This window comes from Cygnus atratus, chromosome 1, assembly GCF_013377495.2.
Source record: "Cygnus atratus isolate AKBS03 ecotype Queensland, Australia chromosome 1, CAtr_DNAZoo_HiC_assembly, whole genome shotgun sequence".
NCBI lineage: Eukaryota > Metazoa > Chordata > Aves > Anseriformes > Anatidae > Cygnus > Cygnus atratus.
In genome coordinates, this window is record NC_066362.1 from 64,569,260 (window position 1) to 64,581,975 (window position 12,716).

Consider the following 12,716-nt stretch of genomic DNA (forward strand, 5'->3'; position numbering starts at 1 on the left):
GCGTGCGCATTCCAAACTGTTTCAGAGGATAACAACCAAAACCTCTGAATAACAGCAAGAAAATTCAGATAAAGGTGTTCAAGAGTGCAGTCTTCATATATCTCATTACAACCCCTATTTATAAGCATTTAGTTATGAAGCTTGTTAGAACAAAATAAGGAACAAAGCTTATTTTACAGTGTCCCAAAGCCATACAATAAATCAAAGTCCTTAAAAGCTGGAAGCTTTGACAACACTGCCCATAAATTACCAAAGAACGCCAAGAAGAAGTAGCTTGGTGTTTCATGCAGTATGTATGACAGTGGAATAACGAAGGTGTGCCAAAACAGACGTGCCAGTTTTGGAAATGCTGCTGAGGTGCAGAACAACACACAAACCACAACCCACAAAAGATTGACAGACTCAGTCTATTTATTGACTTGTTTGCAAGGAAAGACTGTAACAGGGAGAAAAACAATCCTCTGAATAAACCAAACCAAGACAAAAGCCATAGAAAGGGTGGGAGAAAGACCCCTATGACAAACTAGAGCAGTCCTATACTTGGTTTAAATAATCAAAAACGGAAAAAACTTAAATGGAGTACAGCCCTACAAGCAATAAAGCTATATATCCATCACAGGAGAAGGGTGAAATGAAGTTGAAGCAAGACCAGATGCCAGAAAGTTAAATCATTTGTTTACATGTTTGAAGCTTATTTTGCCTCTTTATACAAACCTAAGATGCCTCAGCAGAAATTCAGGATCAGCTGAAACATCTTTTCTTTTTACCCTAGAACGAATGACAACAAAAGTTGAAACTCACGTGGACTGGCATGTTGAAATAATCAGACTTGAAGTTATCAGCCATTTCACCAAAGCTCTGGAGAGTATACTCCCTGACAGCTTGTTCAAATCCAAAGGCCTCACGGGGTTTGTTGCATTCCTAAGAAATAGAACATGAAAATATTGTTCCCTGCAGATTATGATACACAGTCACACTTTTTGTTTTTCTCTAAAACACACTAGTATCCATCTGAGTCCTTACCAAACACAATAAGCTATCAGTTTTGAATGCTTTTCTTAGCTGAGGAAGTCCTACCTCAATGGAAACGGAGCAGAATTAATTGTATGGAAGCTAATGTAACATGGTAAACCCCAACACTATACACTTCTGCTTGCCTGTCCAAGCTACGTGTCATCATCTGTTCTGTTAGCAGCAGAGCATGACAGTGCACAAGAAGAATTTACTGAATTTACACTGGATTCAAGTACCTGCAGAATAGCTGCACAGGAAGTCATCCTGCCAGTGTTTCAGTCTTAACACAGCGTAACATCAACTGATTCAGCACAACGGAAGTATGAAGGAGGAAGAAGAAGATCAAAACAATGCAACACGTACCAAAGCAGTTGACTAGTAACATCTAATAACACAAAGTCCATCTGACAAAATCTTCAAATCTTCCACTGTCCTATAATCATGCCAAGAGTCCAAAAAGACCAACTTACGTTTCTGCTACTGTTCCCATCCATTTCTACAATGCCTTTTTCACACAATGTTTATATATACAAGACATATTTGAGCACAAACATGACACAAAACTTAGTGACTTAATAGTCTTTAGTCATAATGAAACCAGACTGAAGAGGAATTCAAGATCAGTAGTTTCTTTTTCTTTGGGGAAATGAGTATATAAATAAGTGAGCATGAGTTACTGCCCCTTTCTGGAAAAAACATGGTCTAGAAACATGGTCTTTTTTAAAAAAGTTAAAGCCAGTGACAAAATTACAGCTTTAGAAATAGCAAGCTTTTTTCATCTGAATTCTACACCTACCTATATCCTGATCTTGCAAAATTTGTTTTCTTATGGCAAATATCAAGCCAATAAACTGATGTTTGCTGCCTTTAGGCTGGTGATCGATCATCACTTTGAACGTGGTATTTTTTGAGCGATGAAATTCAAACTAGCTTCCACTTTTGGAGCCTTAACAGCTGCTTTCTGAGTCTAAACCAAATCTAAAATAGCTAGTTTTTAAATTAGTTCTTTCACTTTCTGCAACAAGCTATTCTGAACAATGTGATAATGACTTCTCAATAATCAAAGCTCCCTGCTATGCCCAAATCACATGCTTTGATTACTTTGTTGCTTAGAAAACCTTTCATCACTGTGCTTAAACACCTATCACAACCCTAATTCTCACTTAATTCCCTGCTACCAGCTCATCAAATTGAGTTTCAACTCTTAAAATATAAAGGCTAGAGTTTTAGCTTTCACATGGCAGTGTCATAAACAAAAGTTATACCCAGGCTCTGGAAGGAATATTTCTCTCTCCTTAAAGCTCATCAGCCAAGAACAGCTGGAGATTCACAGTTCGTATCTTGACAAAGTTCCAAACAAAACCACAGCTCCTACTCAGATGGAACAATAATGAGAGCTGAACTGCAGCTCTTCTGATCTTTTCTGGACCACAACCATACATAAAAAGCTCAAGTAGTTCTTCAACCATACCTCTGCAACACACTTTGGACACCTCCAATCACCTTTCGGTACATCAGGTAAAGGAGGAATCAAGCAAAAAGTGTGATAGCTGTCATCACATCCATCGCATAGTAGCAGTTTGTCTTCATTATTTCCTCTGCCACAGAACAAGCAAACATACAAGTCAACCTGCGTAGAGAAAAAAAAAAAAGTTGTTATAAAAGTTTCTTCACCCAGAACCTGCCTTCCTTTTCCAAGCAAAGAAAGGATGTAATCCTGAAGTTCAATATAAACATCAACGCAACCTTCTCTGGTTGTTGAGAAGCACCAATAACGATTGACTGTGCTTCGGTCAGGGTGGAGGGGAATAACTGGAAATAACTGCTGGAAATAACTATTCAGTTCAGTTGGGTAATTATTTTCTAGGTAACTCAGAGTAGCATCTCATTTGTTATTCCAAGGCAAAACAGTAGGCTACAGTTTTTAGAACTCTATGCTCTCCCTCTCTTTGAGCTTCAAGCACTGAAAACAATTCAAAGGGAAATCACTACAGATAATTTTTGGAGATATTCTTCAATCACATGCTATTTCAGAAACATACACACCATCAATTGCAACAGAGCAGTGATTATGTTCACAATGGACAAGAAATGATGACAAAAAAACTGACCTACAAATTTAAATTAAATTCCAAGGGAAAGGGGAGGAAACTGATGTAAAGGTACAAAATCCTTTCTTTTTTCCCAAAATAGAGTATATAAATTCCAAATGACAGAAGTGTTAAACCTAACACAACAGAGAAAAAAAAAATTGCACGGGTCTGTCCAAGACCACCTCTCAACAAGAACAACACTGACTGGGAGATGTGTCTCAGGGACATCATCAGGTTTCAAATTTTCTCTGCTACTGCTTCATGTACTGTCCAAAGGACTTTTAATTTAAACATTTAATACAGAACCAAAAATCTGTGATGTAATCTAAATGAAGAAATTGTGTATTATACAACTAAAAAAATATCTTCCATATAAACATTTAATAACAATATGAACTTTACAAATAACACTTGTTCCAAATTCTGCTACTACTACACTCACAGTCACTGAGCAACTCAGGTTCTATATATTTTCCTCACACAGCTAAAAATCCTCCAGAAGTGGTGGGTTTAGTTTGGGGGGGGCTAGGAGGGATTTGTTGTTTTTTCTTTCTGGTCAGGCTGTCATAAAAACGTGTGCTTTTCAGTTCATTAAACTCACACAGTTACGTCAAACACATGAAATCAACCCCATCTGAGTTATGCCAGCCTAGTTAAGTACGCAACTTCCTAGCTATGCAATAATAAACTTCTCTAGGAGAAGATTGCTTAATAACTATCTTAAGAAACAATTTTAGAAAATAATGCAGGTCTATCAAGAAACCCAGCATTTTCCCCTTTTTAAGACCGAAAAAGACCACTTAAATATGGAAGATCGTATCTATCTTAAACGAGTTAACAAATAACTAGTTACTTTTCTTGCAAGTATATAAAAGGGAAAAAGGGTACCTTAGCAACCTATCAAACGCTTCCAGGTTCTCATCCCAAAACTAAAAATGCATTAAAATGGCAGTTATAATAGGAGTCTATTCTATGATACTTACTAGTTACCTGTTGCTGATAATACCTTCTTCCCTCAAAATTCATATGAACTTACCTAATTTCTTGTCAACCCAAGTGATGATTTGTCAAACACAAAGACTGCCTTGAAATACGTATTCACAAAACGCAGATCTGTGGTTACACAGTAACCACAAGTAAGCCTCCTAGCCATGTAATTAAAAAACAGTAAGACTATAATGATATATGATTATAGATTTCAGAAGGGGAGAGGGGAGGATAAAAAGAAAAAAGGTATATATTATTTCATTGCCTCTCACAAAAGCATAAATGAATGAGAGAGAAGTATAAACAAAACTGCAGCACAGTATTTTTCAGACAAGTTATATAAGGCTAACATATCACCTTTGCACTTCAAAACTGCTTTCCTTGAAGATCCCTCATAGCATTAAAAAAAAAAAAAGGCATGGAACCAAATGGGACTAAGTCACAGTATTTCAGAAGACTCTAGTTAGAGGAATTCAGTTCCAAAATAGCAGTTCTGTTGCTACAGTATTTTCATTTTCTCTTTTAGACAGGAATAAACAGAAAGTATACAAATATAGTCTTCTATACAGAAGAAGATGCCGGACAAAGTATTTTTAAATGAAAGCATACTTTAACAAAATGGTTGCAATACTTACACTGCCTAGGAATACCATCTACTCAGTAGTAACACAATTTAAAAGAAAATTCAAGTCACAAACTCTAACTTAGCTACAATGGCACAATGATCTCTTTAAGTGTCCAACTTCTCCCACATTTTCTTCCCCAGGAGGCATTTTCACATATAAAAATATGATTACTGGAGGCTTTTGGCTGCCTTGGCCTTCCATGGTCTAACTTAAAATAAACTTTTGTAAGGGTTCTTGGGCTGAGAAAAAAAACAGCTAAATTCTTAGTGAATGAGTCTATTTCTTAAGACATTAAAAGCACGTCTTCATTCACTGTTGTGTGCACATGCTAAATTATTACACTAAAATTGAAAAGTAATGTGCTACTAAAAATATTAAGAACAGCAATAAACTACTTTTCCGTGGTCAAACATCAGAGAGCTTAACATTTCATTTTTCCCCTTGGGTTCTCTCCTAATTTCTTCCTGCACCAACTTATATAATGACTAGTTTAAACTCAAAACAGCAAAGACAAGATAAAAACAGCTAAAAATGCTAATATCAAAATACTGAAATACTGGAGTGCATCACACACATTTAATGGAAGATAAGTTGTATTATTGCTCCACAAAGGGGAGCTCAATTTGAAATCGAGCTGCTGAAGACATGCAAGAAGTGCACGGCAAAGGAAGTCCTCAAACCTGTAATCAGCAAGTACCTTCATGTTGTAACACCCTTCCTGTCTGGAAGATTAAAACCTACACATAAATTATCTTCCAAAATATTGTTCATTTTTCTCACGCTAGCAGTATCACCTGTGGCAGTGTCCATCCACTTATTTGTATGTGAGGGATTTTCAGGGGAAAAAAAACAGTAAATCATGGAATTTTTTATTATCTGAAACCACAGTAATAGAATCAAACTTACAAAGTTGACAGAAAGAGTTCCTTTGCGTTGCCTCATCTGCATTCCAAATGCTTCTGATCTGGTTCCCTTGCGTCTTCGTGTCACCTCATCTTTATGTAAAATAAAGTTAAATGTTATTAATATCACATGACACAACTTGCAAAAAAACCCCACAGGTGTCCAGTTGGGTGCCCTGCCTTTCATATCAGAAACTACCTGATGGTCCACAGAAAGACAAAATGCCTTGCTGTAACCTAACCACATAAACAGGGATTAGGAAAATGTATTTTGCTTACCCTCACGGTTCATCCCAATTGCCTCACAAAACAGAGTGAATTACACTCATAATTTGTGCATTTAGCTGGTGGGATCAGTTTCAGAATCATCAAATCCTGTTTTCCCTTTCATTCAGTTCATGCAACAGCTGCTTAATTGTTATGGTTACTATGTAGTACATAAAGAGATGAAACTTTGCCAAGTTACATGAAGCACCCTGTAAATCTTTCTCATGAATTAAACTCTAAAATACTTGGCTTTTTTTTCCAGTTACAATGATTTGCTTACCTCTTAATGTTGTCTCTGGAGACATGCAGAAAGATTTAATAGCCTTACTACTTTACAAAGCAATGAGCCCAATATTTAATTACCCTCTTTATCCTTTGCTCCCAACGCCAGTCCCATCATCTTGGGTCCAGCTCCAAAGATCTGCAGCTTCTTGAGTTCAGTATTTCTACTCATCTCTCCTGCCTCCGCCTAAAAATAAAAATAAGACCACATCAGCACAAACTAACAATACTTCTCCTCCAGCTCTCCTCGTCATTTGCTTATTTTTCAATCTCATAATACCCAACATCAGCTCTTCAAACAAAAGGCAACAGAGGCATGAAAAGACATGATTTTCTTTTCCTAAAGCCAACGAGTGAATGCAAATGGAGTAAAAGACAGCATTTTTATCCCTACTTTCCAAATAATTTCCCACTTAGCATCAGGCTAACCACAGAAAGTCATCTATACAGCAAACAAAAGAACTACGTTTGACATTTATCAAAAAAATAATTAAGAATGCCACAGCATTATTTTCCAAAACTACCATGATACCATGAACTGCTTTGAAGGGAACACAAATCATGTTTCAACAAGAGCTTTTATATACTTCCTTGAATAGACAAACGGCACTGAGTTCCAATCTATTTCCTGGGTTTACTCATGATGGCAAGCTATAACTGAGATCACAGCTACTCGTTGTACCTTTGCAACCTCAAAATCAGAGATGAAAAGACCTATTAAGTTAGATGACACACCTCCGCAGACCTGCAGTCTCATTGCTTCCTGAAGCATTCCGTTCAAGCGAACTTATTCCTGTCCCCCATTAACAATCAATCTCATTCTCCCACATCACATCTGCTAACCTAGCAGCACAAAGAACCTCAATTTTCTGGTTTTATCTACAAGGCAATCACCTTGGTATTTGCATTTATGTTGTCGCCTTGCATGTTGAAAACCCTTTCTAACACTGATAAAGGCCACTAAATTGTCACCATTCACAATCTTCCTCCTGAAATTAACTGATCCTAAAAGATCTCAGCAAGTCCACCAATTTAGAAGACCGGTGTCTAATTCTAAAGTGGCTACCTTCACATAACTTACTCATGTTATTTTGTCTGTTATTCTCCACAGAATTAAGACCTGATTTGTCCCATATGAAATAAGCTCCCTTGGGGAGACAAACATTCACAGTTTTCAATCAAAACAACCAAAAAGACCTCTCCCAGAAAGTGCTTAAAATAAGAAATTCGAATGTACTTTTAGCAAAGCTGGACGTAGATCCATTTCCATTTAATCAGTTGCTTTTTTCTGTTGCCAGAACACACTGAAAGAAATCTCTTCTCCTAGTCGTTATTACCCAGGGGAATTTTAGTGATATTTAGAGGCCCTGTTCCCACTGAATTGCGTATTCAATCTTTCCTAAGTGATTATCGCTAATGTTCTACTTTTGAATATTTATGAATTCAACATTGCTATTAATTTCCATTTAGATATATATTATTTTTTTATTATTTGTTTGTTAAGTCCACTCTGAGATTGCACCCCAACTAGCAAATTTTACCTCATAAACTCTTCAATATTTGGCTAACAAGTCATGAGTAAACACAGACTTATTTTTGCTGTATGGAAAAGCCTACAACCTAGAGACTTCACAGCTCCCATTTGAAATTTGTTCATATTTTGTCCGTTTTCTCAATGAATAGAACTTGACTGAATCAACCCACATCACACATCTCATCACAGTATGATTTTCCATCACTTCAGCAACATTTACTAATAATCTCCAAAATTTCCCTCCTGCTATTGTGACCTAAGGTAAGTTTCTCAATGACGCCCAAAAAATAATTCGACTATCATATTTACTAAAAGTAAATCACTAATGTACAACCATCCTCTTTAGTTTTATAGCTTCGATTAAAACCGTGTTGCCTAAATAATATTTTCATAACACCATTGCATTTCAATTCCACTAAAACTAAGTGGATATAATCCACTTAGTTTTCCATGCTCAGGCCAAAAAAAGCTATACTGTTAAAAAAAAAAGATTATATATTAAAATGTAAGCAGATTTAAAAAAAAACAGATTCCTGTATAACCTTACAAATACTGCAAGGCTATTGATAGTGTAAGTTGTGAAAACCAAAAGCATTCACAAGGCTTAGTGAGGAGTCTTTCTGTGGTATCCTTCATGATAGTATAGAAACACCCAACTCAAAACTGTGAATACATGAAAAGAGATATCCTGCATTCCTTGCCATCTTTTCACTATTAATAGTACAAAACTTCATGTTCTTGCATTAGTTTTTTTGTACAACAAAAAGCAAAATTAACTTGATTAAATTTAAATTCTTTTTCCTGAAGGATGCTTGATGAAGATATCTTTCTTTTACTTTCTCAACAGAAACACTACCCAAAGGCTTTTCTTGTATAAGGGCAAATCATGTAACATGATGAGAATAGTTGCAAACAAGAATTCAAATGTGTGTGTGCTTTCCCCATTTGTCAGCATCTCCCAGAGTTCTTTTGTTTTACTAAATTATTGCCATCAGATAAATCTCTAATTAAAAAAAATGAAATTTCACTTTATTATTTGTTATTCTAAAACCATCCACAATTGTTTTTAGTTTTTCCCAAACTTGCTTGGATATTAATATCCTTATTATTTATCAAAACTGATCATCTTTGACCAGACAGCACTTAATTATCTTTTTCTTCCAGCACAGCATTTCCTTACCAGAACTCATCATGATGTAATCTCATTAGACAAATCCCTTGTCAGTTAAAATACATCCTAAAAGATAACTTCTGCAGATTTTTTCCCCATAAGATTCCCTTAAATTTAATTTATCTTTAAGGATACTCCACTTTCCCAATCTGAATCATCCTTCTTGTTTTTGCTGTTTGTATCTTTACAAGCCTTTCGTAAGTATTTCAGTTGCCCTTCTCCACATTTTATTTAATAGCTTTCTTCAGAAGAAAGAGAATGAAGTGTTCCATTTATTTTTGAACAGAATGTCTCATAACTAAATTGTCCTCTTTCTTTTCGGAAATAAAACTCCTTCTTTCACAAAGGAGAATTGTCATTCCCTATTTTCTTTCATTTTTTACTTAAAAAAGATAAAAAATGTGGTTTTCTAAAATCTGCCATCTCCTTCTACTACTGAAGATCTCTGTTTATTTCAGTAATCTCCAATTACTACCTTTATAGTAATATAAAGTGATATTATTATTAAAGTGATTATTATTAAAGTGATATTTATATAGCGATAGGACCCATGGGAATGGTGTCAAGCTGAGGCAGAGGAGATTTAGGCTAGACAGCAGGAAGAGGTTCTTCACTGAGAGGGTGGTCACTCACTGGACCAGGTTCCCCAGTGAAGTAGTCACTGCACCAAGCCTGTCTGAATTTAAGAGATTGGACTGTGCACTTAGTCACATGGTCTAAACTTTTGGGTAGACCTGTGTGATGCCAGGAGTTGGACTCGATGATCCTTACGGGTCCCTTCCAACTTGGGATATTCCATAATTCTATGATTATGCTTTCTTACTCGTTTCCATTTCATGTGCAAAAAGATGCAGAGCATCTTTGGAAAATACTGTCAGATCTTGGAAAGTCTTCTGAGATGCAGTGTTCAGTGTAGGCAGCCATGACCACTACCCAGCCAGGCATTGGACTACCCCGCATATTACACAATCGCTAAGATTCCTGAGCTAGAATAAAATGGCATTTATTTAGCAGGTCGTTGTTTCGTTTTGTGGTTGGTTTTTTTTTTTTAAACATTGTTTTTAGTCTATGCCCTGAAGAATATTCAAATAATCTCTGGTAAAATTCCAGGTATGCACTTCAAACAACATACAGAGCACTGTCTACAGTGAGTTACACTGAAATCTCGAATAGTTTCTAAGCGTTCCCCAGATATCTACGCCTCTACTATTTGGGGCTACTGAGGACAAATTTCTATTTCTAAATACAGTTCCAGAGTTGATTTTACATATTTGTACATAGCCAAAGAAGTATTTCTTGATTGTGTTGGAAGCTACATGAGTAGGTTGAGTTTTTCCTGTACTTAAGAACTCATTCTACCTATTTTAGTAACTGTAATGCTTAAATGATAATGTGGCTGATGGCCTTTTAAAAGGCATTTAAATATTAAATATTATATATATATATATATATATATATATACATACACACGCTGACTTTTTGGAGATCATCCAAGTAAAAATCCTCTCTCACTTCTGAAATGCAGCACCTTTACGTGAAATGAAGTAGCTATGCTGGACCAGGATCACCCCAGAATGATTTTTCCAATGAGAAATGAGAGGTATCATTATTATACTAAAATCAGCAGGAGAAAAGATCCCACGGGACATTAATAACATCGTAACGCTTTTATGCCAGTGGTATTATGCTAGAAGACTGGGTCAAATCCAAAGCCAAATTCCACCTAATGAATGGCTGCTGCAGCTCCTGCACCATTCTGTTTTTCTGGACAGCTCGCTAACAATACATGATTGGAGAGATCTGGTAAGATCACAGCCTGGGACTGCTTGTGTGATGCACTGTTTTATGTTTGCAATAAATAATGTTGAGTCAGTGTCGGTTAGTAGAGGGAACAGGCTAAAAGGGACAATTTAGGCTGAGTCAGTCATGATGTCAGAGAAAAACATGAAAGTTTATAAAGGACACTCAAAAATCTCAGTAAGAAGAAAAAATAAATTTGTAAAAACAGCATTTGACAAAACATCATGGTGTTTAAACCAAGTCTAGAACAGCATGAAGCAAGTACTAAGAATGTTACATATAAATCTACCTTTCACCCATGTTCCACCAGCTGGCCAGCAGGGAGCCACTAGAGCTGATCTGAAAAAGCTTAGGATGCTGCCTGCACCAGCAGTCTTTGTGAAAAGGTGAAGGCCTGCTTTAAATAGTGCAATAGAAGGAATGGAGCTGTCAGGATAAGCCTCCAAGACTGCTTCCAGAGATGTGGCATTTAAAGCGGCAGTCATTCCATCAGAATTGAGACATAGGGGGGTATTCCCAGGATTCATTATCACCTAGTGGATTAACAGATGTTCCTGTAATACTGGTAATGCAGATGAAGAGAAACCAACTCTCAGTAGAAAGCCTGTGGAATTTGCATGCCATCACTGAACATCCACCCTCCCACCCGTTTCATTTCTTCACAAAAATGGTTAGTCCCAAGTATCACATCGTTAATTTCCACAATTAACAAAGACTTACGTACACACAATTACAGTCAGGTAGCTAAAGGACATATTAAGAAAACAATAAAAAAGTGTCAAACTTTGCGCAAGCATAAGCTTCAACACCATTTCATAAATAGCTTTTTATCTGCTTCATTTGCATGCACACTACCAAGGTACATAGGCTACTTGTAACTAAGCAAAAAGCATCTTTTAGATGTTTTTCCATAAACACCGCATCTACCACCATAAGTAAACCAAGCCTCAGAGACACATCTTCCGCTGGATTTTTATTAAGTGAAGACTGCTTCCTCACGGCACTTTTGGGCAGGCTCCCACAGGCAGACAACCTGTTGATGCACTTCCAGTGCTGCTTCGCTGGTGCAAGGAATAAGCATTCTGTCTGTAAGAGCCAAGCAACATGGGTACCTGGGACTTGACACGCCTGGTTCTCTTCAGCACGACGTTCATTCTTGAGCCTTGCTTTGGGGAAGCCTGGGCATCTGAGCTGAGGTCCTCAGCCTCGACTTTTTCCTTAAGGTCCAAGTTTGGCTTTTGGATGCCCTAGAGGATCAGAGCACAAAAGGACACCAGGTTGATTGAGCAGTCAGTGCTGATCATTCCACTGTGAACCAGTTCTCTTTGCCAAGAAACAGGCCAATCTGTGAAATCACATCACACAAGGGGCAATTAGTCCAGACACCCTTCTTTTATGAAGAAAGGCTGAAAAAGTTGCTGTTTGCTTAGCCCAGGGAAGACTAGGCTCCAGGGAGATGGACTTCCAGTACTTAAAGGGGCCTACAAGAAAGATAGTGAGACTATCGGGGAGTGTAGTACTAAGGACAAGGTGTAATGATTTTAAACTAAAACAGGGGAGATTTAGAAGAGAAGGAAGAAATTCTTTATAGAAAAGGTGGTGAGGCACTGGGACAGGCTGCCCAGAGAAGCTGTGGCTGCCTCATCCCTGGAAGTGTTCAAGGCCAGGCTGGACACAGCTTTGGGCAACCTGGTCTAGTGTGAAGTGCCCCACGGTGGAGGGGGTGTGACTGGACGGTCTTTAAGTCCCTTCCAACCCAAACCATTCTATGATTTTTTGAATCTCAGCCACCAGCTTATCAAGAGAGGTAAAGACAGCTTTCCAATCAGTCATCATCTTCCGCCCTATTTTCCTTCTCAGTGGGACTGGCTTCAGTCTTAAAAAGAAATTGCAACCAGCAAATAACCACACAAGGTCACGTTACAACTTCTAGCACTATTCTGTCACAAGTAAGCATGAGGGCGGCTACATGTCTGTCTACCTAGCTGCAGCTTCTAAAAACGTAGACCACGTTCTACTTCCGTGTGCAGTAACAAGCAG

At 37.4% G+C, this 12,716-nt stretch overlaps 1 protein-coding gene across 1 annotated transcript in view; it reads right to left on the minus strand.

Moving 5' to 3' along the window:
- The window catches only part of KDM5A (lysine demethylase 5A), a 52,092-nt gene that overhangs the window by 34,823 nt on the left and 4,553 nt on the right, over positions 1-12,716 (minus strand). The window contains exons 5-9 of the mRNA XM_035550871.2: positions 11,789-11,923; positions 6,253-6,358; positions 5,627-5,715; positions 2,486-2,644; positions 802-921 (exon numbers count right to left, since the gene is read on the minus strand). Of these exons, the coding sequence (XP_035406764.1) occupies positions 802-921; positions 2,486-2,644; positions 5,627-5,715; positions 6,253-6,358; positions 11,789-11,923 (609 nt within the window). The remainder of the gene's footprint in view (positions 1-801; positions 922-2,485; positions 2,645-5,626; positions 5,716-6,252; positions 6,359-11,788; positions 11,924-12,716) is intronic.